The following is a 25,195-nucleotide window of genomic DNA, read 5'->3' on the forward strand; positions in this document are numbered from 1 at the left end:
TGCTATAATTGTGTTTTTGCCTGACGGTTTTGTTTCAGTTTGACAAAATTTTCATACTTGTCAGACCGAAAGTCTGACATTTTTTACCTGTCGTAAATTTTTTAAATATACTAGAGTAAGACACGGTAAACTTTAATAAACGTCTGGGAAAGAGTCGAGAATTCCTGTCTCGCCTATTTAACACTTTTAAGTTTATTTAACAATTTAAAAAAATTAAAAGGTTTTAATTACAGAAGAAAGGTCGTAGTTGTGGCCGCCCCCCTTACCGAACAATTGAACAAGTAACACCTGATGCCTTATCAGGTACAAAACGATTTAATCAGTTTACCGACGAACAATCTGCGTGTCAGTTTTACCTGTATACACAGTAGGTACGAGTCAAACAATGCAGGGAATCTTTTCATTTTATCATTTCAAAAATCTCTTAAGACATCCTTCAAACAAGACATAAAAATCGTAATGAATTGATACTTCCGGTAAATTAGGTGATATCGCCACAGATTGCATATATAGCCTACATGTAATATTGTGAAGACGTAGGCCTACGCACCTGTCCACACTCTTGAAAGCTGTGTACGAGTACTGGCTATTTTGATTTTATATATAAAAAAATTACGAGTCTCTTTCACATATCTTTATTATCGGAAGCATTTAAAAGCACTCTGAAGCTTTAGTTCGTCATCACTATTGAAAATGCAGCCAAGGCTCGGACGCTTAGGTGAAGTGTAGTTGTACAGCGCATCGTATTTAAACTGAGAAAGAAAACATTTAATTGCTTGATTCTCCGTCCAAATAGCTGTTGTCTTGCCTACATTTGTACAGTTTACGCATTTCTGTGCTTCAGCCACCTTTTTATTTTGACAGAAAGCAGTGCACGCTTCAAACGACCTTTTTATATGCGCACCTTGTACATCATCTACACATAGCATTGCTATGCTGAAAACAGCAGAGGACTACCATGACCCCTGTGGCGCGCGGTTCCTGTCATGCGCACTTCGTATTTCCGCAAAAGATGAAAAAGGTCTTAAACTGTGCTGACCGTTTCGTGTAACACAATAATCTGTCTGGCATTGTCTGTCTTTTTCGCACCATTCTGGCAGAAATTAACAATTTTGTAAAACACTGTTTAATTCATTTTACACACTGCAAAACCGGCCGCTTGCATGCAAAATTTCAAATTCTTCTATGCAGTAATTGCCGACATTTGACAGAACCATGCTTCGCCAAAGCAAAGCTTTGACCAGCCCAAAGGTGCACTACCAAATTAAATCACTGCAAATTACACAATGCAGCAGTGCAACGGTCACATAAGTCAGTTAATTGGTAGCCACACACCTGACTACACACTTCTCCATTCAAATATCTTTTAAGAGATATGATTTTTTTAAGAACGCTTTTTTACATAGGTATAACTTTGAAACTGAAATATTCCTTATTTAAAAATGTCAAGTATGTACTTACGACAGTCACTTTCTTGGCGTTTTGGAATTTAGTCATGTTACATGTGATCAAATGTGATCAAATTGTGTACGTCATACGTCGATGCTTTTTCTTCAAGTTTTTATTAACAGGTTGATGCTAACGTAGGCCCTACAGTGTATTACAAATAAGTATAAGCATCACACCATATTTCCTTACTGAAATATATCAAACGTACCACTGGTAATTACCGGGAGAGATACAGGTAAAGATGGCAGCATTGATAACTGGGTTTACAGCGCTGTTAGTGCAGCGTGGTAGTGTCAGATTGTTATCTGATAAAGTTTGCTACTAGTGCCTGGGAACAAAAGGTCTGGAACTTGACAATCAAGTTGATTAAATCCCGAAAACGAAATCAGAAAATAGAGCATACCTGCCCAACATTGATTTGTTCAGATTCTTGACTAAGGGCGTATTCCCAGAGCTTTTAGATCGATCTATCCCCTCGGGGAGTCTCACTAGATTACTGTCAGATAATCCGGCTTAAATGTCCGTCCCGCCTACTACAAGCTGTAAGGGGGTAATTAACTTTCGTGCCCGCTCGGCTGACAGCTATTTAGCGTGAACCCCCAGGGAGTTAGGTCGATCTAAAGTAGATCGATCTAATCTCTGGGAATGGAGTCTAAGGGGTGCGTTACTGTGTCAAGGGCCAAGACTTGAACTTAGGGGTTTGGCATGTCACTGGACATTCCTCTCGATTTCTGCCCAAGTCTAATAAAGCCTCAGTTGCTTAACTTTGGCCAAATTTCCAATATCTACAGGTTTAATGCTCTGGGTCTCTTCTCTGGCGGTGGTTAATTGGGGACACCTGTGCGGCCTGTCAACGCACCTAGACCCACTTTTGCCAGTGCCACATTTTCCACTGCCGTAAATATCAAATTTGTGAATAGAATGAAGAATAATGACAGTTATGAAAAAATGTTTTTAAGTACCTGTCACCTTCGCCACAGTAACCATATGGGCTGTGCTGCCTCACCTCCACAGGCGACACCTTGCGGAGCAAGCGTGCGTAATCCAGGGTGCAACTGAAAATAACCTTGTCGCGCGACCCTGTTGCAAATTAACTGGGTAGATTTTTAACAAACAAATAATGTGCGGTACACATTATACAAATAATGTGCGGTTCCACAGGGATATACATGTAGACCTACACGAGATTATCCAAGTGGCAGTGCCAAATAATTATTAAGTGTTCCATGAATCACACATCAGCATTATCCTCTGCCAGGGCCTCAGTTATTATCATGTGGACATTTAGGGCTGATGCATTTTTGGCTCACGGAGAATAACTGTGAATATAACCAGAGACATACACAGTAAACAGTGATCAAGACATACGCATACAGTAAAAAGTAACCTGGAAAGAAATATGATAAATTCTGAACATTTAGTCTAATAAAGCCTATATTTGAAATCAAGCTGTATTTTTTAGTGCTATGGAATGCTTTCGTAAGCACAGCTTGTCTTTGACCAAATTCGCCGGTCACGTCATCAGAAAAGCCCAAATCGCGGACCTCATCCTGGCTGGAAATTAAAGATTCCTGTGGGGAGAAAACTAAAGGCAGGCAAAGGCCCATATTCCTAAACATACTAAAGGAAAACACAGGGTTGAACACACAAAGAAAAACATGGGACACAGCAGGGAATCAAACGCTGAAAATGGCATTATAAGGGACCATGCATTCCCACAGATATTTGGATATTCTATCTCCCTGGGCAGTCTCACTAAATTGCTGTCAAACTAAACGGCTTTAACGTCTGTCACGCCTAGTGAAACTGTTAGGGGGTATTTATCTTTACCCCTAGCTGATTCGGTAGGCGTGACAGACATTTAAGCCTCTTGAGCTGATAGCAATAGGCCTATAGCGTGAACCCCCAGGGAGTTAGGTCGATCCAGTATGGGAACCCAGTCTTAGTCGCCGAAGGAGAGAGAAGTCAAACATGTGATTTTATAACATATGTGCTTTTCCATTAATCGTTTTGTCAAGGATTACGGTTGCAACTATTATAATGCATAATTGCTACTAAAGATACTAAAAACATGATTTTGCGAAAAATGGGCAACAAGCTGATTTTTGATCAGGGTATTAAAGGGATAACGACTGGCCAAAAGGGATTTTCCTGGGGTAAACGACGATTTTCCCATACTTACCGATGGTTAATAATCCATTCCTACATTTAAAGTTAGTCCAGTGTTATTTTCTAAAATAGTTGTTTTGTTTTTTTTTTGTAATAGTCTCTTAAAAGATTATCACGGAGGTTATTTAGCCATCTATGAGGGTCCACATGGTCTGATGGCAAGCACAAATTCCTGAAGAATTGCGAAAACGCTTTAGTGGCAGGGGGTGGATTCAAGATTGTTTGAAGGGGGGGGGGCTGCGGATGGGAAGCCGTGGGGTTCGGGACCCGAAAATTTTGATATTCTAAAGTTTGGAGGGAGAACGGTGCCTTTTGGTACGGTTTTAAGACTTACGTTGAACAGTAGTCCATTTAATGTGTTATCAGGGATTTTTTGCTGTTATTAGTTTTGCTTTTGATGTAAAACAAAGTGCATTTAATCAGTAATTTAATTGTTCCCTACTGCGAAAATGAGCGATTGGATGTTGATAAGGGATTTTTTGTAAAATCATTTATCTTGATCTATGATATTTTTTTTATTTTGAACTTTTTAGATGTGCTTTGAAAAAAAGAAAGAAAAAAGAAACAAGAACAATGAACATGCCGGTAAAAATCACAGTTTATAAACAAACAGAGCTAGGTGTTCGTGCATGAACTTGATGTAGCCTACAATGAAACATTCAAATTGCTGCCAATAATACGTGAAAATGTGTTACTCCCCCCGATCGTTGAAGTGATGGCTACAGAAAACATGGCCTTATTCGGAACATGGAAGTATAGCAGTTGTATTTCCATTTTCGGAGATGCGCCTTTCAAGACAAAGGTCAAGCTGTGCATCGAAACACAGGGAATAAAGAAATACCTTCAGAAACTTTATTGCATTTGATACATTAAGGCCATATGAAATAAGTATATTGTTTACTGTGGCCTAAATTAAAAATATTATCAATAATTGGACATAATTACACTTCTAATTTTGTAAATTTGAATGGACGAAATCTGACAATTTAACAAGACCCTGTGGCATGTACTCTTCAGTATTAGAGGTCTGAAAGTAATTTACCCGGGAAAGGCTGAACAAAGAGGCAAGTATTCCAGGAAATTATTTCTCAGGTCGATAAATAGAATGGTAGATATTGTAGTGATATTTGATAGAATATTGTGATCGACTGTTCTTCTTAATTTGATTAGCCAAATATGAATAATGTCTGGTGGTGTTAAACGGGACAGCAAGAAACGTGAATATTGAATCTCGTCACTTGCACTCCATCTTATGCTCCTGTCCCTCTTCCTCTAAAATTTTGCTCTTATGATTTCGCATTTTGCTTATTTCATAACTGATAGTGACTTCTAGGGTAAGGTTTTATCTCTAGCATGAGTACGTAACCATTCTGGGGGAGGATTGAGAGATAAAAGTGACGTAATGGCCTTCGTCGCCAGGTATTTATCGGGTTTAGCAGGGCACCTGTTCAACAATGACGGTGTTCCCTGACGGTATGTCCTCATGATATCTGTACACTAGTCCAGAGGTTGGCAAAATCAGTCTTCATCATGTGTCCAGGAAAAATATCAGTGTATTTTAGGTATGTGAGAGTTGGGTTTGGACCGAAGTATTGAGATGAAATTAGTATTACATGTGTATTATTACATAACACCTTAGTATATGGTATGAAAAGCGACCATGTGGTTGGCATATTTATGTGTTTTAAATGTGGATATCAACACTGCTAGACCCAGTATTTCATATTAAGTCAGGCGGGGCACCAGTTAGGTTTATATGTGTGTTAATGTAAGGTTGCGCACACACTTTTATTTCCATGTATGGGTAACTACCCTATATCTATAGTTAACGATGAAAATGGCATCCAGTTAGGAAATCAGCTTTGCTTCAGGGTCCATAGATATCAGAATGTGTGTGCATGTGTGCATGCATGTGTGTGTGTGCGTGAGAGATGGGTACAAGATGGTTCAAGGTACGTATGATGGTGTATGTGGGGAGGGTGTCAGCATTTATTCTTGGCTTAGCTGGTCTATGTGCAAAATAAGCAAAATAGGCAAAAAAATATATATTTTTTTTAAAATAAAATTGAAGATAAAGCAGAGAAAGATCTCACTCTGGAGTTTACATTGTGCTGGAATAGGGCTAGCAATTTTTTATCGCTAAGCCAAATCGCCACTTTTTTGTCAATATGTTATCCAAATGGTTATAATTTGACTAAAACGAGTCGAATCAAGTCCTTTTTTGTTTAGCCAATTTATGTCAGTTTTAGCAATTGGCAAAATTGGCAAGTGTCAGTGCTATCCCAGTGTATGTGTGTGTACAGTATGTTAGTTGGACCTTGTTTCACATTGAACTATTATCACAGGAGTTTGTATTCAAACATTCTTCATAATTTACACCTTTCCACTATACAATGAATTGATACATGGCAAATAGACTGTAGCTAATACGTGGCGGATAGAATGCAGTAGATTGAAGAGGGTTGCTCATTATTAGTTGAGCTGTGTTTACCTAAGACAGGTGTGTCAAACTCACATGAAATACACATCAGAGTTGAACATACTCAAGACATTGGATTGCTGATAACCGTGCTCTAGTTTTATGCCACGTTGAAATCAGTATTGCTACAATAGGGTCAACCTGATTTAAGTTTAAAATACACGACTTTTCACTCATTGTATAGTATTATTTCTTTTCTTTAGTGATAGTACGTTTATAAAAGTACATAAAAAAGAAAAGCTTTGGCATGCTTTGGTCTACTTGTAAATTGACCTAGCGACTGAAACCAGACATTAGCTGTTTCTGCAGAACCCCTGAATTCTGCTTTTTTTTTTTAACATGACCCCAGAGCAATTTAACCCCCAAAAATTTACATAAGGTATTTGGTTCCACTATAAATGTTCGGAGGGTTTTTTTCTAAAACCTGGAAAACTGAACATTTTTCTTAAAACCATTTTCTTCACACTTCAATATGTTCAGAACCATGTAAATTAATGTGTAAACTTGTCTCAGTTCCATCTACACATATCTAATAACTTATTAAATAATAATAGTGTGTGTTATTCCAGTAGCAGCTTGCCTGAATACAAACCAGATGGTGTCATAGCACATGTAGGTTTCTCATGGATGACAACGATTAGGTTAGATGTGGATTTGTTGATTGAATATGGGTCTTATTTCTGTCAGAAACATTAGTCTTGTAAATTAGTAGTGGGCAGGGTGTTAGGATGATAAACAAAGGACACAGGTTTGCTTAATATTTGTCACACCTGATTTGATGCAATGTGTAAGTGTGCGTGTGTGTTTGTTTGTATGTGCATGTGTGTGTGTGTGTGTGTGTGTGAGAGAGAGGGAGAGAGAAAATCATTTTAAAAAAATGAAAAGCTGTGCAATCACTGAGATCGTGTTAATAATGAATATGTAACTACCACCATCTTGGTATGACAGCTTTGAAATATTCATGTCATTGGGTTTCAGTTTATTATTTATAACAAGGCACCTTGTTTTAATGACTGCACTAGTAAACAGACAAGAATAATGCTAGATTTGTTAAGAAAACTGCTGTAGTCTTGTACATGGTTCATGGAATGAGATCTCCAGCTTACATTTTCTCCTGTTGTACACTTACTGAGTGTGGACAGAACAAGAGTAACTATCATTGCAGTTTTATCCCCTATCATGGACAATAGCTCTCTGTTACATGTACCCTGATATATACAAATATGCTGGCCAGAATTAGAATTTGCTCTCTGAAAATGGAAAGAAGAGTCCATTGCAGAATATCTTGGGATGCTTTGAGAATGTTGAAATGCTATAATTTGAAAACAAATGGAATACATTGACAAAACATATAATAAATGACATCTAGAGAATGGGGAGTGCAGCTTGGCTTTTAAAATCAGGTTAATGTGGTCATTTAAGTTATGTCATCTGTTATCTTCTAGAAGAAATTACGTAAATGATAAAGTATTTATAATGTGCAATTTGTTTCTTTGACATTTTCAAGTTGAAGGATAATTTCATGATATGTATTGTTAATTTATCCAGACCTAGTACTTGGCTAGAGTTGATACTTACAACTGGTTGCTTAGTAACACTAACGGAAAGAATTTAGGAAAAAGTTCTGTTTGTATTTCAGTTTCCATAGCGACGGCCATGGCCTCCCACGGCAACCGTCCAGCCAAGCCCCAGAAGATCTACAACTGTCCTCACTGCACCTATCAGTCAGAATGGAGGGCCACATTTAGACACCATCTCAGCTTTCACACACGGAAGGCCAAGGACATCGAGGGTGCCGTGGCGTGCCCGTACTGCCCATTTAAAACCAGTAATATGGCCAATCTTAACCGCCATACTGCTCGTCACACGGGTCTGAGGAATTTTGAAAGCCCCAATGGTGCAGGCGTCTCACTGAAAAAGTGTCAGCACTGCAGTTATGTGGGCTCATCTAAAACAAAGACTATGAGGAAGCACATAGAGCTCCATCTAGTGAGCAAGGGCAAAGTGAAGTTTAAGGGGAAGTTGAGCTGTAGTTACTGCCCTTTCAGTACTGACCATCAGCACTCCATGAGTAATCACTTACAGCATCATCCCGAGTACACGGGACACAAGATCGTACAGCCAGTGACAGCATCCTCAGTGGCCAGTAAACTTGTCGAAAAAGCTGTGAGAGTTCAACGAGCCTCCTCGTCATCAAGAACCAAGGTGAGACCGCAGTCTTCCATCAAAGTGGAGCGCACAGCTTTAGAAGCAGAGGGGGCTAAAGTAGCGGCAGGGAAAAGCACAGAACTTGGACCCCCTGTCGTGAAGGCTCGGCGTATAGTGTTGAGGTGTGATCAGTGTCCATACAAGTGTCGCAGCAAGAAGAACATGTGTCGTCATATGGAATTTCACATGCATGCGTCCCAGTTTGAATGTGCCTTCTGTACATACAGTTGTAAGACTTACAACTTTCTAGCTATGCATATGAAAGTGCATTATATAGGCAAAGGTGGCAAGATACTTTATCCAAAGACTTCTTTAATGCAGAATGGACAGTGTAGGGGAAGGGGCCTGGATGAATCTGGAGTAAGAGGGAAGGAAAATGGCCCCCTGAGACCCGTAAGGGAGTTGGAGTTGAAGAAGAAGAAAAGGATGCTTGCTCCACTGAGTAAATATCATTGTGATCTGTGCCCCTTTGCAACCAAGGAAGCCTCCCTTTTTGTGATGCATCAAGACTTCCATAGAAAACCAGCCAATCATCAGTGCCCTTACTGCACCTATAAGGTAGCCAAGCTGCAGAATCTGACCAATCACATCAACTTACACTTTGACTGGAAAAAATTCAGGAATACAAAAGACATGCAGATTGCTGCCAAGTTTGAATACGATCTCAGTGAGTTCACTGCTCCTGCGAAATTGACAGGAAGCAGTCGAGCACAAAAAGTGAGAAAGACCTGTCGTTTCTGTGGTCGCCTTGGTGATGGTATTGACATGAATCAACATGAAAGGCAGCATTTGATTGGTTGCTCTTACCTGTGGGCGCCTCCATGCCATGACGACAAAGAGGACACTGATCGTGACGGGGAATGACCCGAATTAAAATGGGTTTTTTTAGGAAATTTTTTTGTTACGGTTAGTTTTACAGCAAGTGAGATGATAAGGGATTTCTTTTTACTGTTCTTCAAAAATCACATTTAACCCCAGATTTCCCCATAGACTCATACATTTAACTCATAACAATATGAAAATATAGCATGGCATCGTTATATTATCAATTTGAATAGTAAGACTTTTATTGGAGTTGTATTGTATATAGTGGATTTGTTAAAGTTGACCTTGCTGTAAACATCTTTTCATTTATACAGGTATTCTATAAAGTTTTTATATGATAAAATGAATACAAAATTTCTATATATCTTTAGTCATCTTATTGTTCATTAAATAAAATGAATGTATTATTTGTTTATTTTAAATTATTGAACATTTTAGCTGCCAAGAACGTAAAGAGTTACTATGTATGTATATATACGCAATTTACATTTTTAAAAGTTGTATTTTATATTCAGTGGTGTGAACTAGGTTGTAGAGAGCAGTGGAAATTTTAGCTTTATTCTGACAGCCTCAGTATTAGGGAATGCTTTTAATGGCTGAATTGAGTAATTATAGTTTAAAAGTATTTCAGAGTATTATCCTATTCCACGCTCGGCCTGTTAGTTGCAATCAAAAACCGATTTGGAGTTCCTCTTACACTTCTGGATTTTTTTCACCTTTCTTATGTGTTCAGTTGAGTAAAAAATAAGTAGAAAATATGATACCAGCATTTAAAAAATTGTCTACTATCACATGTTGCAGTGTAATACAAGGTTACCGCAGCTTGGATAAAAATATTTTGATAAATAGATTCACTGAGGTGGACTGGACATATTTTTCTTTGTTTTGACAAATATTACTGGCCACATGGCTGCTGCACTTATATGTTTGATGTGCAGCATACAGTACAGAATTCTATCATTCAGTGCTTATGACAAATAACTATTGAATTTTTATCCTATTTTGGGAATTTTTCCACTTGTTTTGGTTCTAGTCCTTAGAGTTGTACTACCTGTGCAATATTTCTAGTGAATTCAATAATTAAAATAATAATGAGTTGTATCCAACTTTTTCTGTCTACTGTTGTTGACCGAAAGACAAATTTTCCATTCATATTTCACTTGTTGGGCCTGAGAAGTTTTCTGCAGTTGCTTTTATGTTTAAATATTGTACAATCTTGCAATTTGTCACAAATATATCATGGTGCTTATTTAACTACTTAATTTGCAATCCTTTGTTAAGGAAAATTTCCTTGTTTTTGTATATTATCTGAGTTTAAGTGATATGGAATTGAATTTGATTAATATTTTTAAGATTGTGACTTTGTAAAAATGCAGCAATGAGGAAAGGTTCATACCTAATATTGAGTCTGACCCTCAACAATTGATATTTTTAGAATTATTAAAATATTAATTTTTATGAAAATGGTTCTTTTAAGATTGTAGTAAAATAAATCTGACTTTGTAAATTGCATTATCAAAAATAAGAGCCCCATTATTTCTTAATTAATAAATGAATACTAAGGTTAATTGAACTAACAGTTTCATTAATGTAACTGATGACTGGTGATAATGAAATAATAGTTTGATGTTGATGGGTAGTTGAATTTATTGCTCATCTATTGTTTAGGTTTATTTGGAATGAAAATTGGAAGATAATTCAGTAACACAATAAGTCGTAGCTTTTTAACACAATAGGTCTTAGAGTGCATTCCCATAGATTTAGATCGATCCATCTAGATTGTCCTAACTCCCTGGGGGTTCATGCTAAATTGATGTCAGCCGAGTGCGCATGGTAGTTAATTACCCCCTTACAGCTTTTAGTAGACGGGACAGACGCTTAAGCCAGCTTAGTTGACAGTAATCTAGTGAGACTCTCCACAAGGATAGATCGATCTAAAATCTGTGGGATTGGGGTCTTAGCTCAACTGTAGTGATATGCATGCCAATGTTTGATTATAGTATAATTTTTTAAAATTTGAAAATAAACTGGCATTTAACTTTTTAATCTTCTGTGCTTGTAATATTGAAAGGCAGTGAGTTTCTAATCATGGTTTTCTGTGTATGTGAAAATTTATTTAGTCCAAGTTGACAATATAGGTTTATTGGACTTAATCAACCATTGTAGGCCTATATATTATAAAGTACATGCAAATTTATTAAGTAAATTAAATAGATTAAAAACTTTTTGTAACCTTAATTTTTGCTATTAATCCCCCAAAATTAAACATAACATTAACATTGCAAGTCATTTTACAAAACTAAGCATATGTAGGGGCGGGTCCATAAATTTTGAAGGGGAGTGGCGGCTTTTTTAAGGGATTGAACTATGATTCTGCTAGACGTTTTTTGGTGCGTTTATAATTTTAATCAGAAATGGAAGAAGGGGGGGTGGGTGCCAGGTGGGTCCTGACCCCCCCCTCCCCGGAAATCCGCCACTGATATGCATTATGGTAATCAAATATTCAGAAGATTCTCATTTTTAATAAGTAAACAGTCGAAAAAAGTCGCCTTGACCCTGTCGCACACACAATACATGATGCGTCCAGGTTAGAACGTAGAGCAACATTTTTAAAGAACGCTAATATATCAAGTTGCTGCCGTCTTGCTCAGCGCCACCTATCGCACTGCAAGAGATGCATAGATTGATTCAAAGTCACAAGAAGGCGTTACTGTCTCGATAGACATTATTTGGAAACTCAGGTAATAATGAATTGTGTATTATCCATATCGCTCAGTCGTGTTTATACAAACCAGAATATTTTCACATTTGAATTATTTTGTTCTTGATGGCCTTCTGAATTTAGAAAGATAATAATTCAAATTTGTCGTCTTGACGAGGGGAACTGCTGTCGGCATTACGTTACAAGTTACAACAGGGAACATTGTCATGTGAAATGTGCCGGCGTCACGCTATCGTGACTCAGATGACAAAGTTAGTTTGTTCTGTGAGCTGAATGTTTGTTTTTTCCCTTTTTTGCTTACGGGTACAGGAGAAAATCATATAACACTGAGTAAATGACTCGAAGTTATATATATTTGATAGTAATGGGCAGAAATACTAATTGTTTCACTAACACTGTTTGAATGGTAGTTAAATCTCTGAGGTCACTGCCCAACAGAAAAAAATCACAGTTTCATGGCATTCAAAAGCAATCTTTCATACCTTTTTTTATGTAGATGATACACCTTTACTTGCTGTTGAAGGCACACTATTGTGATCAAAACAACCAGTAATCATGGCGGACGATATGCCAACCAAGTACGAGTATGAGACCACGACCACTACGACCACCACCACGGAGTCCAGCAGTGGCATTGGACCCCAGATGCAATACCTCAAGTCCATTCCTGGTATTCTACAGATTGTAGAAATAGTAAGTTTGAAAATGAATCAATCTTGAAAAAATATAAAGGACAAAAAAAAAAAAAAAAAAAAGAAAGTAAAAATTAAGAAAGCATAAAATGCCACATTGAAATAAATGTGCACTTGCCCAGCCTTGATGAATATTCAGCTTAAATTGAATGGTCAGTTTGAAGTATTTTGCTGCAGATTGCTGTCAGAAAAGGTGTTAAGTGAGTACTCAGAGTTCAGAGTAAATTCCAGACTTAGTTGTACCCATATAACCATATACCAAAGTATAATGAAGTCACAACTCAGCTGCTTATTGAAAGTGCTATTTTTATGTACAGACACAGATGTGTCTGTACATATAGCCATCATCTGCGTCTGTCGTCGCCGTCGCCGTCGTTGCCGTGCACTTTTACCGATAACACGATAAGTGGAAAACCATTTTACCTTTTGACTTGAAACTTGCAGAACTGATGAATATTCATAATACGCAGGTCAAGTTCGAAAATCAGCATGATCGGGTCACTTTTAGGGAATTTATGCTGTTTTTTCACTTTTTTCAGCATATGTGCAGCACCGATAACACGATAAGTGGAAAACCATTTTACCTTTTGACTTGAAACTTACAGAACTGATGAATATTCATAATACGCAGGTCGAGTTCGAAAATCAGCATGATTGGGCCATTTATAGGGAATTTGTGCTGTTTTTTCACTTTTTTCAGTATATATGCAGCACCGATAACACGATAAGTGGAAAACCATTTTACCTTTTGACTTGAAACTTACAGAACTGATGAATATTCATAATACGCAGGTCGAGTTCGAAAATCAGCATGATTGGGCCATTTTTAGGGAATTTATGCTGTTTTTTCACTTTTTTCAATATAAATGCAACACTGATAACACAATATAAGAAAAACGGAATGGCCAATTGTCATTTTACTCACAGGAGTGGTCAATCTTACTAAAACACAGGTTGAGTTCGAAAATCAGCATTATCGGGCCATTATTTTAGAAGTTATACTGTTTTTTCACATTTCCTGAGGTTCATTTCTTAGGCATGTTAACAGTCTCATTATTGAACTAATAAGATGCGTAAAAGTGTTTGTTTGATATTTCCTGCATCTTTACAACATTGTTAGTTGATTATGTAAAAAACATGGTAAACTTGTTATCATGTATTGTGTAATAAAGTGTCAAAAATGGAAATAAACTCATATCATTGCAGTTTGTCAGATTCAATCATCCACTATGTTCAGAATCTCAGAATGGAGGAAATTGGACATTTAACACTGTTCTATTGATTCTTTTCCCATCTCATCAATTTTCTTAGTTGGTCATATAAAAATGGCAGTAAAATGTTAATTTTGTTTTATGTTAAAAAAGTGTTAAAAATGAAAATAAACCCATTTCAGAACAGTGCTGTCTTGTTTACAATTTGGCATTTTCAAGATGTGACTTTGAAGTTCCATGGGCCTGAAGACCTTTGCTAGTCACATTTTCTGAATATCCGTGATACTAATATTTTATAATTAAAAATTGATGGTCATTATGCTGTTAAACATTATGTAATATTGCATCAAAATTTGAAGAAACCCCTATTTAGGGCACTGCTCCCATGATGACCATTTTAGGAAAATCATGTCCATACTGTTCTCAAACTTACAGGAAAGAAACATGGGACTAAAATATAGCTTCAGTAGGCAATGCAGTCTGTTTTGTAATTTTTCTGGCAGTTAAACAGTTTTAAATTTTCACATGTTGGCATTTTCAAGGTGTGACTTTGAAGTTCCATGATCCTGAAGACCTTTGCTTGTCACGTTTTCTGAATGTCCATGTTACTAATATTTTATTAATAACATTTGATGGTTATTATGCTGTTAAACATTATGTAACTTTGCATCAAAATTTGAAGAAACCCCTATTTAGGGCACTGCTCCTATGATGACCATTTAAGGGAAATCATGTCACTTGCTGTTCTCAAACTTAAAGGAAAGAAATGTGGGTCTAACATACAGCTTCAGTAGGCAATGCAGTCTGTTTGGTAAATTTTTCTGGCAATTTAACAGTTTTTTGTGAAAATTTAATTTTTCACTTATTGGCAATTTCAAGGTGCAACTTAGAACCTCCATGGGCTTGAAGACCCATACTAGTCTCAATTTCTGAAAATCCATGACACATATATTTTATTATTAAAAATTGATGGTCATTATGCTGTTAAGCATTATGTAATATTCCATCAAAATAGAAGAAAACACAATTTTTGGTGCTGCTGCCATGATGACCATTATCAGAAAACCGTGTTACTTATGATTGTCAAACTTTCAAAAAAGAAACACATGACTAAAATGTAGCCCGAGTTGGAAAAGCAGTCTAATTGGCTTCTTTTTCTGGAATTTATACATTTTAGTGAAATATATATCTTTTTGGCATATTCATTGTGGGACTTGGAGCTCCCATGGACATGAAGCCGTATGGTAATCAAATTTTCTACATGTCCATGCTATTTATAGTCAATAATCAAAAATTGGTGATAATTATTCTATAATTTATTATGTAATGTTACATCAAAATTGACAATAATCTTTTTGCACTGCTACTGCAAACATTATGAAAAGAAAACTATGTTAATTATTATTTTTAACTTACAAGTACGATTTTTAGGATTGGCATGTATTTCAAATTAGAAAGCCAGGTCAATTGGGTTATCATTTATTATTGAATTTTATGCAATTTTGTGTGAAATTTTCATTTTTCTCATTCTGGCACTTTCTAAGCATAAACTTGAACTCTGATGGGCCTGAAGCCTTATGCTTTTACTTTCGTCGGTGTTACCTGTTGTGCAAAATTAAAATTTAATGTTGACTGTGCAGTTAAACATAATGTATTATTGCATCAGAATTGGTAGTCTCCTATTTTGTGACTTATGGGCCTGAAAGACCTTTGAGAGGGTTAGTCTGTAAATTTCCCTTGGGTATCACTTAGCTAATTTCAGTGTTATAAAGTAATTTGCCTAATTGATAGGCCATTAAATGAGATTACATAAAGCACACTTGTTGATATTTCCCTGTAAACTCCCAAAGGTAAAGCTCTCTGCTAGATTAATAATAAGGAAGCAGTGATAATTATGCAGGTAAATTTTGTTTTATATTGCAAATAAGTTTTTGATAGGACCAATTTTGCTGAAATTTTCAGGAACTGTCAGAAGTGGGCCAAAGAGGACAATAATCAATAATAATCAACAATTGCTGCCTTGTTAATTTTTTTCTCAAACACTGGCATTTGTGACTTATAACTTCCATCCACCTGAGGCTCTGCTCATTTTCTGTATTTCCACATAAGCAGTTGTGTTGTTTTTTATGTCTTTAAACATTATGTTATATTGTTTTATGCACTGTTGTCATTTTTCAAATATTGAGACTTTCATCATGTGACTTTGGTCTCTCATGGTCCTGAAACTGTAATCTTATTGAAGGGGTGGATTGAGACCATCTTCTGGGTCTTCCGGAAGACAGTCAGGTTAGTAAGTTTATATTGACTGGTATCTATTTATTTTCTGTTGGAAGACCATCAAAATGGAGGATGGATCAACATAGATACTTTGGAATACTGTCAGAAAATATCTCTGGATCTGCTCCTGTTATTGACCATGTTACCTGTTGTGCATGATTAAAAATCACTGTTGACAGACTGTGCTATTATAAGCATTATTTATTATTGCATCAAAATTGACAAATTGACCTATTTTGCATCTTTTTTTTTCCGGTTTTTTGTCTGTACATTTGACAGCTTTGCTGCCTTGGGGCCGTATTCTCGAAAGGTTGTAACTTACAAATTCTTGTAACTTTTCACGTAAGTCCGATCGTTCACGTAAGTTGGTATTCTCGAAGGTTTGTAAGTTACAAACTCTTGTAAATATGCACGTAAATTTACAACTGCTTCCGAGCTGTTGTAAGTCGCTACAAAAAGTTGTACGCATGCGCACTTGGTGAAAAGTCGGGAAGAAAGTGTTGTCTGCGGGAATTTTATGCTCGTGTTTATTGTCGGATATTTTTGACAGCAAGTAAAATTATTTAACCTTGGATGTTTTATTATCAGCGAGAAAGGTTAGTCTTTCGGATATTTCAGGTTAGTTGCCTAAAGTTAACGATTTAGATGAGAAAAATACGTTTCTATCGATCGCGCGATGGCAACATGGCAGTTTGGCAGGGTGTCCGAATTTTTAAACTAAAATGAAAACTGATACTTTTTAAAAAATGTGAGAGAATTACTAGTGTTGTGAGAAAGCCAAGTTAATGAGCTTTTTGGCGATATAAAACACTTTAGTTGTTAGTCAAGATTAATCAATCGAACGACGGTTGAATTTCAGTTTCTGAAGCTTCCGACTTTTTTAGGATGCAGATACATGTTTAGTCAGTGAATAAATCAAAATTATACCAAAACACCAAGTTTAATAGATGTGGTTTTGTTCGGAAGAAAATTGGCTTTCGACTGATGTATAATGTTTGCTGTAATTATATTGTTTACAAATATCCTGTGGTAATTTGTCGTGGAGGTGTATCTGAAAATCGCCATTTTTATTGTCGATTCTTTGACTTGGATTCTTATGCCTATATTCCATACATGTGGCAGAGAAAATATATGTCTTCTATATAACTAAAAAGTCCGTTTCAAATGCTTTAAAATGATATGCTGTACAACATGTATCAAAAAGTATCGAGAGCCTGCCAAATGATTTGAAACAAGTGGAAAAAAAGTTGCAAATGTTGACCCCCTTTCGGCGACGTGGTGACCTCGATCAGCTGATGACTGCATTTAAAAATATGCATAAGTTTCATTAACTTTATCTTGAAGGTTTTTTAAAAATAATAATGGATTGGGAGCATTCAGTGATGATTATGTCTTATCATCTACTTTCGAATGATTTTAGATATTTAAACAGTATTTTAACTAATTTAAAAGGCTCGGTTTATCCATTTAAATAAAGGATATCCAGTTCAAATAATGAGGTAATCATCACTGATGGAAAAAACAAATGACTTAAACTGTTTTAAATACCAAAAAAAGACCTACTAGTAATGTGTGAGTTAGTAAAAGATTGTAAATATTGGCATTTTGGATAGTATTCCACTTATGGCTTTCCTTACATAACATTGTACTTATTACAAAGTTACAGAGTAAGTTCTAATTTAGAGTAAACTGACACTTGCTTAGGTTGCATTTGATCATAACAATTATAGCTGTTTTCTTGCTACTGTTTCATTTTGAAATTGATTCATACTGCAAAATATAATTCCTGCATAGTCCCATCTACTTGCTGCAGTGTTAAGATAAGGGAAAATAAAACCAGTATTTACCATAATTTTAATTAAAATAAAAAAAAACCTTCTTGCCAAAGAAATAAGTATATTTCATTATTTAAGTTCCTCATAGAAAACAAATGTTTAGTCTTGTTACAATAATAATGAATATAAAATGATTATTTATTTCATCATAAATAATAACAGTAATAATAACTGAAAGTTTAAATGCATATCATTTTTTTCTGTATTTTCTCCTTTATGATGCACTCAAACATACATTCATCCACAAACAAGATTTTGTCTCTTTCCATCATATACTGCTCATAAGGAATTATTTTGGGTTTTGTTTTGGATAAAGAAGTATTTTGTATTTCTTATCACAATTGTTATGGCTGAAACTAAAATTGCATGCACTGTACAGTGAATTTCCTTCTATTTTCAGGAAGCTGGTTTGTTTAATTTGAGTAAACAAATAGAAACATCTTATAATTCACAATGAAATATATTTTAACCGTGGCTTGTACTTTTTAGTCACAAAACAGATTTTCTTTTCTTTTTTTTTCTTAAGTCGGTTTTAGGGATAATCATTGCCTTTCACTTTTTAATTTAAATTTTTGTGAGTTATCATGGATGTTTGTGTAACTTTCTATGATTTAAGTGTGCAATGTCAAGGTTCATACATGAACACTAATAACAAATTCAAGGATTTAATAAGAATTTTGAGACTAATTCAATTGCTTTTCAATGACTCTTTTAATGCAAATGAGGGCAATGTAAAGTCACTCATAAGTTTCTATAACAAAGAAAAGAGGAAGTAATATATCATTTAAATTAAATTTTATACACACTGGTGATGAAACATTAAAAAAATAGAAATTAAATAATGTCCAAAAAGGAATATCTCCCCTTCCTGTGAATAACTACCTTCATGCATCCAGGTTTAAAACTAAATTCAAGCACATTTCAAGGTTCAAAATGATTGAATACACCTAAAATGAAATAATTTTGGATGTACCCAGCAACAGATTCATATTTCATGAATGTTTACTGTGTCACCCACACGTTTTATGCACACACACTACATATGAATCTTTGTCAAGGTTTTGTAAGTCTCAGCTGCAGTGAAATAAAACAAGAACACAGGCACTTGTAAAGAATTTACATCTCATATGAGAACTGTTGGTGAAAAAATCCAGAAGGAAAGAATATTTTTTTTTAGTTTTCAGTGAGTGTAAATAAGTAGATATGATATGAAACAAAAAATACCTGAAATTATTGAAAATGTGACTGAGTAATCAGTGACCAAATTTATTATTATTATTATTATTATTATTATTATTATTATTATTATTATTATTATATTTTTATTTATTTATTTACAAAATCCTTTATTTTCATTTTTTTACTGCTTATGCTAGCCAACCTGTAGGTACATGTTCATTTGTACCAGTACAATGTGCATTTCATACTGACATGAAAAAAAAATACTCACTCTTTATGGTAACAACAAAGATGTACTGGAAAAATATTTTCACTTTTATACCAACACCCATTAATTAATCACAATTATAAGTTTTATTAAAAAATAACATGTCCATATTAAATTGAATGTCATTTTTGAAATATTGGGCCAACTTATTTGTGTTAATTAATTTGTGTTATTATTTGTGGCTTACCATGAAAATAACATTTACTAACTCTTCATCATAAAAAAATCACAGCAAACGTGAATAGAAAAACAAATATACTCACTCATATTTAATAACAAAGTTTATATATTAAAATAAAAATTACACTTTTATATCTAACTGAATGGCATATATAGAGAGGAATTGTGTGAACTTATTTGTATGGCTTTGGTATCCTAAGACAGCATGAAATCCAAGCAAGTATCAAATTTGAACAATGTGGTGAGTGTTTATTATAAGCTACTTACTGTAGGATATATTCACACACGTTTTCATTGTAAATTTAATGAAATAAAGCGCTTTTTGCTAGCGGCAAACTTAGGGAATCCCAGCTGGGGGAATCCCACAAGAGGAGCCAAGTCCGATTTCTGAGCTCGCATGTCGGAGGAAGCACATTCAAAATGAGTGGATTTTCCGACGAAAACTTGTAAGAAAATATTGGAAAACATCTTTCTGAATAATTTTTAATATATTTCAAGATAGTTTTATGTATAGATAAGCGTTTTATCGCTGCAAAGCACGGCAGTAAAATACGTCGATGCGGGTTATTCATGGACCAAACGTCACTTCCGGAAAGTTACGTGAAAAGTTACAAGAGTTTGTGAGTTTTGAGAATACCGTGTAAGTCTAAGATACAAATTCACGTAAATAGTTACAAATTGTTGTAAGTTACAAAGTTTTGAGAATACGGCCCCAGTTTACTAGTTGTTACACCTGGCTTTATGAAAATTTACCTCTGCACATACCTTGTAATGGAATTTAAAATATTTATCTACTGTTGGCTTCATATGTAATAAATTTAACTTGTTGTGCAAACGACACAAATTCATATTGGTTAGGTATATGTGTTTTTATAGCTTTCATGCTTTTACTTGCTGTATATTTCTATGAAATACACTGCCCGTGCAGGCCATATGAAGAATATTTTTGTTATTTTGTTTTATGTATTTTTCTATTACACTGTATGTATATGATATATTATTGATAATTTCAGGTGTTGAGCTTGATCGTGTTCATCTGTGCCTCGATTCCCTTGGGTTGGGTCGGATACGGAGGAGGCTGGGTGCAGTTCGTCTCCATGACCGCATTTCTTACCACAGCCGCCATCTTTGTCATCATCTTCCTGAACATATTGCCGCGGCTGCCTGGACCTTGGACTTTGATTGTAAGGATGGGTTTAGGTTCAGTGTTCACTATTTCAAGTGGAGCTTAATCTCTGGTCTTATAAAAACAAAGTCCGGTGTGTAATGTCTGTAATTCAAACATGTGAAACTGAATGATTTTTAAACAAATTACTTTACTTTGTATCAATTTCTGAATCCCTTACCAGATACACTGAAAATATATGTACCTCCCAATATTATTATCATTTGGAAAAAGAGAAATTAGAAGAAATATTTGCTTTAATAACCCACAAATGGTTATATTAAAGCCTTTTATATTGTAAGTGAGGACATACTTGATAATACTTACAATGAATGTGTTCATTTTTTTTCCTAATATGTGACTCTTTAACTTATTCTTCATCTTTATATGTCCAAAATGTCTTCAAGGTAATTTTATTTAGCATCAACTCAAGGTGGCACTGTCTCTCATGTTTTATGTTTATTTCAGCTGTTCATCTATTACGCGGTGTTTGTGGTCCTGTATTTAATTGCCGCCATTGTGTGTGCAGTCAGAGCCCCCTATTGGTCAGCAGTTGGAGCCGCTGCTGTAAGTAGATCGCCTGTTTTACTTCTCATTTAACCTTTAATGAGTCCAGTTTGGTTTGAAAATTATAGTTTTTATCTACACATAAACAACCCCTTTTTATTCCCTTTCTGTCTTAATGTCTTATTCAGAACTCCTTACACATTTAAATGTAATATATATATATATATATTTACAATTAAAATAAAGAAACAAACAAATAAACACGAGACATGTGTGAACCTCAACTCCGACTTTTAAGGTGAGTGTTTATTCAAAAATATATATAACTTAATAAACAAATAAAACCCAACGAACCCGAAAAGTGGTGAAGGATCTAGGACAGTGGAAATTTAAGTTTTGTAAATAATCTACTGTACACAATTACAATAATTTAAATTCAAAATAAATAAAAGAAGTGCATTTTTTTTCCTTTGTAGTTCTTTGCATTTGTGGTAATGATAGTCTATGGAGTGGATGCTTTTTTCCGTTTCCGTACCTGGAGAGAGGGCGGTCCTCAACCCCAGCATACCAGCACCCACCAGGAAACCCACACCACGGAAACAGTTACCACGGAAACCGTGGGATATTAAAGGGACCAACTCTCCAAGGTGCACCATCAGAGTGGAACAAGTGCACGTCAAGCATTAATGAGATAATACCTGCTGCTTTGTCCTTGGAGATTTGCTTTGTAAATGTTATATATACCTGTTAGCTGCTTAGATGTAGGTAATGGATTCTGTCACTTTATATTGTATGTGAGCATCAGAACTGTGGTGGAAATGTTGTAGGGTATAACTGTTAATATGAACCGTGTACCATTGTGTATTTATTGTGTCCTTGGATAAACCAGAACTGGTTCAAGTATGAATGACATCACAAGGTGACCAAGTTAACTGAAGGGGATTCAGCAGCCTCTGCTGCGGGATAGTTCCTCTTTGACTGTCATTCCTTCACATGCTGGCTTTTATTATTATTATTATTATTATTATTTATTTATTTATTTATTTTTTCTTTTTTAGACAGCTTAATAAGCCACTGCTGGATATTAAGGTGTATTTCCAGCCGTAAATAGTAGTACTAAGTTAGGCATGCCCATCTCCACTGGGAACAGTCCACAATACCCCTCAGGTAATTATGAATTTATTTGGCTATCTGATGATGTCATTTGGACCCCAACCAGTCCTGGTCATATGGTAATGACTCCTTTCAGTGGGGAAAATCGTGATTCTATAGATGTTGTAAATTTTTAAGTCATAAATTTGTGAAACTATAACATTCCTGTCGAGTGGTAGCAACAAACCTGAAAAGCAGGCTACCTTGTATTTCTTTGTACACAGTAAAATCACCATAAATGTTATGCAGAAATATATATATTTTTATTGATTCCAAAATTGCTTTTGAAAGATTGATAATTTTTCCCCATTGAAAAAATGGATCATTACTGTACTCTGTGTCTGAACACACTGCGTGATGTAACTAGATGTATAAGTTGTAACCTGTTATTGAGCACAGAGAGAGGCTTTTGTTAACTGGGATGTATTATAGTATTATTATGATAACTAATCTAGATATTAAAGATAACAATGTTCAGCCAAGGATTTAATGTCAGTGGTGTCAGCTATGTGGGGTATTAAAATACACAAATTTGTGGAGATACAAACTGTAAGTTTTGTCCGTGAAATTGAGAGAACAGCAGATCGCTTGCTGGCTGTCTTGGTCTGATTTTATTTCTAGCTTAGGTGTATGTTTTTAGTGGCACAAGACAACTTGAGGATGGTGTATTGTTATATAGTGAAGGGTTGAGCATAATGAATGTATTGATTTGCATTTAGACTTAGATTTTATGTGTAAACATTTCCTGTGTATTTGAATTTTGTTGGTGCACACAAGATGGAAACAATTTGATTATGAACCAGTAATGTTATAATGATTTTTAAGACACAGCAAAATAATTTTTCAATGAAAGATAAATTCAGGTTCTTTGGCCTCTTTATTGATGGATGCTTTAACATTCTGCTGCTCTGGGAATGCCTTGATCCTTTACCTTCTTTGAAGACTAGTGAATTAATTAGAAATAATTTAGTTTTCTCACAGCACCATGCTTTGATATAGGTGGCCTTATCATAGGGAATATTGGAATCGGATTCTTATGTTAATTAGTAATTATTGTTTCTCGTATCTGGGTATTTTTATATTCATGTTATCTTGTCATTTATATATTTTCAGTTGTTTTTGTATATTCAGGGAAATTAAGTGTGAATTTATGACTGGAGAATTAACCACCAAATAGACGAAATGGGTTGGTTGCTACAGCAACCTTACTACCAAATGGCTGAATTTCTGCACAGAATTGTAAACACAAAAATATGTCTCTGTCGTTAAGGCATTCTGGGAAGAGTGTTTTGACCCAGGATGAATTGGGGCAGCTCTATCACACGTTTATGTGAATCAATGTGTTAACATATTGGTCATTACTGCATTGGAAGGGTTATTATTTCGATTTCACAAAAGATATGTAATTTTCACATTTTAACTCCAACATTGCTGCATTCAAAAAATTGTCCTCACACGAGGCATGGGAAGACTGCCAGGGTGAAGAGTCCCACAGTACACAGATAAGAATTTGTTTTCAGCACAAAATGACTGCCACAGAAGGGTTAAAAGCCTTGGGTTGGTTGCTATGCCAACCTACTAATTGACTGATTTATCAAATAGTTGAGCAAATAATAAATATGTTAGCAATGTGATGTCTAATAATTGTAGAGGGAGAGGAATTATTTATATAGAATACTGAATGTATATTATATGTAGGATGTAAAAAAAAGTAAGAAAGTAAAAACAGAAACTAGAAATAAATTGTTATTCATATCAATAAATTTGTGAAGTGTTTGTTTCTGTTCGTTGTGATATTTTGCAGACGATCAAGTGAGCTCTAAGTTGATTTTAAGAAGCACAAGTCAACACGATCCAATGAACGAACAAATGTCACTCGGCTTTAACATAGGCCTTCAGTATATTAAATAGTTACGAAATACAAAATTTTGCTGTTAGTTATTATGTAATATTGCATAAAAATTTACAAAAAAAAAAAAAAAACTACTTTGCGTACTGCCACCACAAACGTTATGAAAAAAAAAAACATGTTACTTGTTACTTTGTAATTTACAAGATTGATCCTTAATACTGACGTACAGCTTAAAATTGGAAAACAAGCTTGATTGAATAAATATATTTTTTTTACTTCATGCAAATTTTTGAGAAAATTTTCATTTTTCTTATTCTGGCATTTTCAAAGTGTGAACTTGAACTCTCATGGGCCTGAAGCCTTATGCTACATACACAGTTTACTTACATCCGCATTACTTTTTGTGCATAATTAAAATTTGATGTTAACTTTGCATCTTGTTTTGTTGCATCTCAATTTACAGTATACCTATTTGTGCATCATTATCCCCATCTCCGAGGGGTTTATCACTACGGCGAAATCCACATGATTCCATTGTTATGCCTGAAACCGCTATTAGATCCTAGTCCACTGCAGAATTAATTGGCGGTGCTGCTCTATCGACCGAGGCTTCCTCGGAGGTCGTCTTGTTATAGCTTAGTAGGAGTTTTGTTTCATTATCTGAAATTTTCATAATGAAACATATCAGTACGGTAAGCTACATGCACGTTTTTTTTCTTTTCAATTCGGTTAAAATACAAGCCCTTAGCCAGTTCATCTATATACTTTTCATCTGTTCAATTCTATTTTAATAATGGGTTTACTTATTTTATCATAACATTTTTACAATATGGTAGACTGGTGTAGTATTTTATGGTCGTTTTTGGATTCATATAATTAACAGATCAAAAATGACAGCTGACCGTGAGCAGAGATGATGCCCGTATAGATTGTAGATAACATATACTCTTGTTGTTATTTTCATAAATGATTAGTACTTTATTTGTATATATTATTATAATCCAGAATTAATTACATTATTATCG

The 25,195-nt window shown here is 35.1% G+C and overlaps 2 protein-coding genes across 5 annotated transcripts; both read left to right on the forward strand.

Moving 5' to 3' along the window:
- Positions 1-4,603: 4,603 nt before the first annotated feature.
- On the forward strand, positions 4,604-11,176 carry LOC106172885 (uncharacterized). Its single transcript, XM_013553814.2, has 2 exons — positions 4,604-4,682; positions 7,737-11,176. The coding sequence occupies exon 2, from the start codon at positions 7,754-7,756 to the stop codon at positions 9,167-9,169; it is 1,416 nt and encodes a 471-aa protein (XP_013409268.2). The 5' UTR covers positions 4,604-4,682; positions 7,737-7,753; the 3' UTR covers positions 9,170-11,176.
- A 516-nt stretch (positions 11,177-11,692) lies between these two features.
- LOC106168969 (plasmolipin) lies at positions 11,693-24,081 on the forward strand. Of its 4 annotated transcripts, none has more exons than XM_087010475.1 (5): positions 11,693-11,871; positions 12,376-12,545; positions 20,508-20,678; positions 21,128-21,226; positions 21,643-24,081. In XM_087010475.1, exons 2-5 carry the CDS (start codon positions 12,408-12,410, stop codon positions 21,793-21,795), a joined length of 561 nt encoding a protein of 186 aa, XP_086866601.1. In that variant the 5' UTR covers positions 11,693-11,871; positions 12,376-12,407; the 3' UTR covers positions 21,796-24,081. The 4 variants fall into 4 exon arrangements, with proteins under 4 accessions (XP_086866601.1, XP_086866600.1, XP_086866602.1 ...); XM_087010474.1 differs by having other exon boundaries at positions 11,696-11,871; positions 12,349-12,545; XM_087010476.1 differs by lacking the exon at positions 11,693-11,871 and adding an exon at positions 11,945-12,103 and having other exon boundaries at positions 12,349-12,545.
- Positions 24,082-25,195: the final 1,114 nt, after the last annotated feature.

Source organism: Lingula anatina, chromosome 4, assembly GCF_051362555.1.
Source record: "Lingula anatina isolate TDL-2025a chromosome 4, LinAna3.0, whole genome shotgun sequence".
Taxonomy (NCBI): domain Eukaryota; kingdom Metazoa; phylum Brachiopoda; class Lingulata; order Lingulida; family Lingulidae; genus Lingula; species Lingula anatina.

What these genes read in the sequence shown, in the direction of transcription:
- LOC106172885 (XM_013553814.2), top strand. Translation starts at nt 7,754, where the DNA reads ATGGCCTCCCACGGCAACCGTCCAGCCAAGCCCCAGAAGATCTACAAC.
- LOC106168969 (XM_087010475.1), top strand. Translation starts at nt 12,408, where the DNA reads ATGGCGGACGATATGCCAACCAAGTACGAGTATGAGACCACGACCACT. An exon ending in TTCTACAGATTGTAGAAATA is followed by an intron (nt 12,546 to 20,507) that starts GTAAGTTTGAAA and finishes TGATAATTTCAG; the next exon opens with GTGTTGAGCTTGATCGTGTT. An exon ending in CAGCAGTTGGAGCCGCTGCT is followed by an intron (nt 21,227 to 21,642) that starts GTAAGTAGATCG and finishes TTTCCTTTGTAG; the next exon opens with TTCTTTGCATTTGTGGTAAT.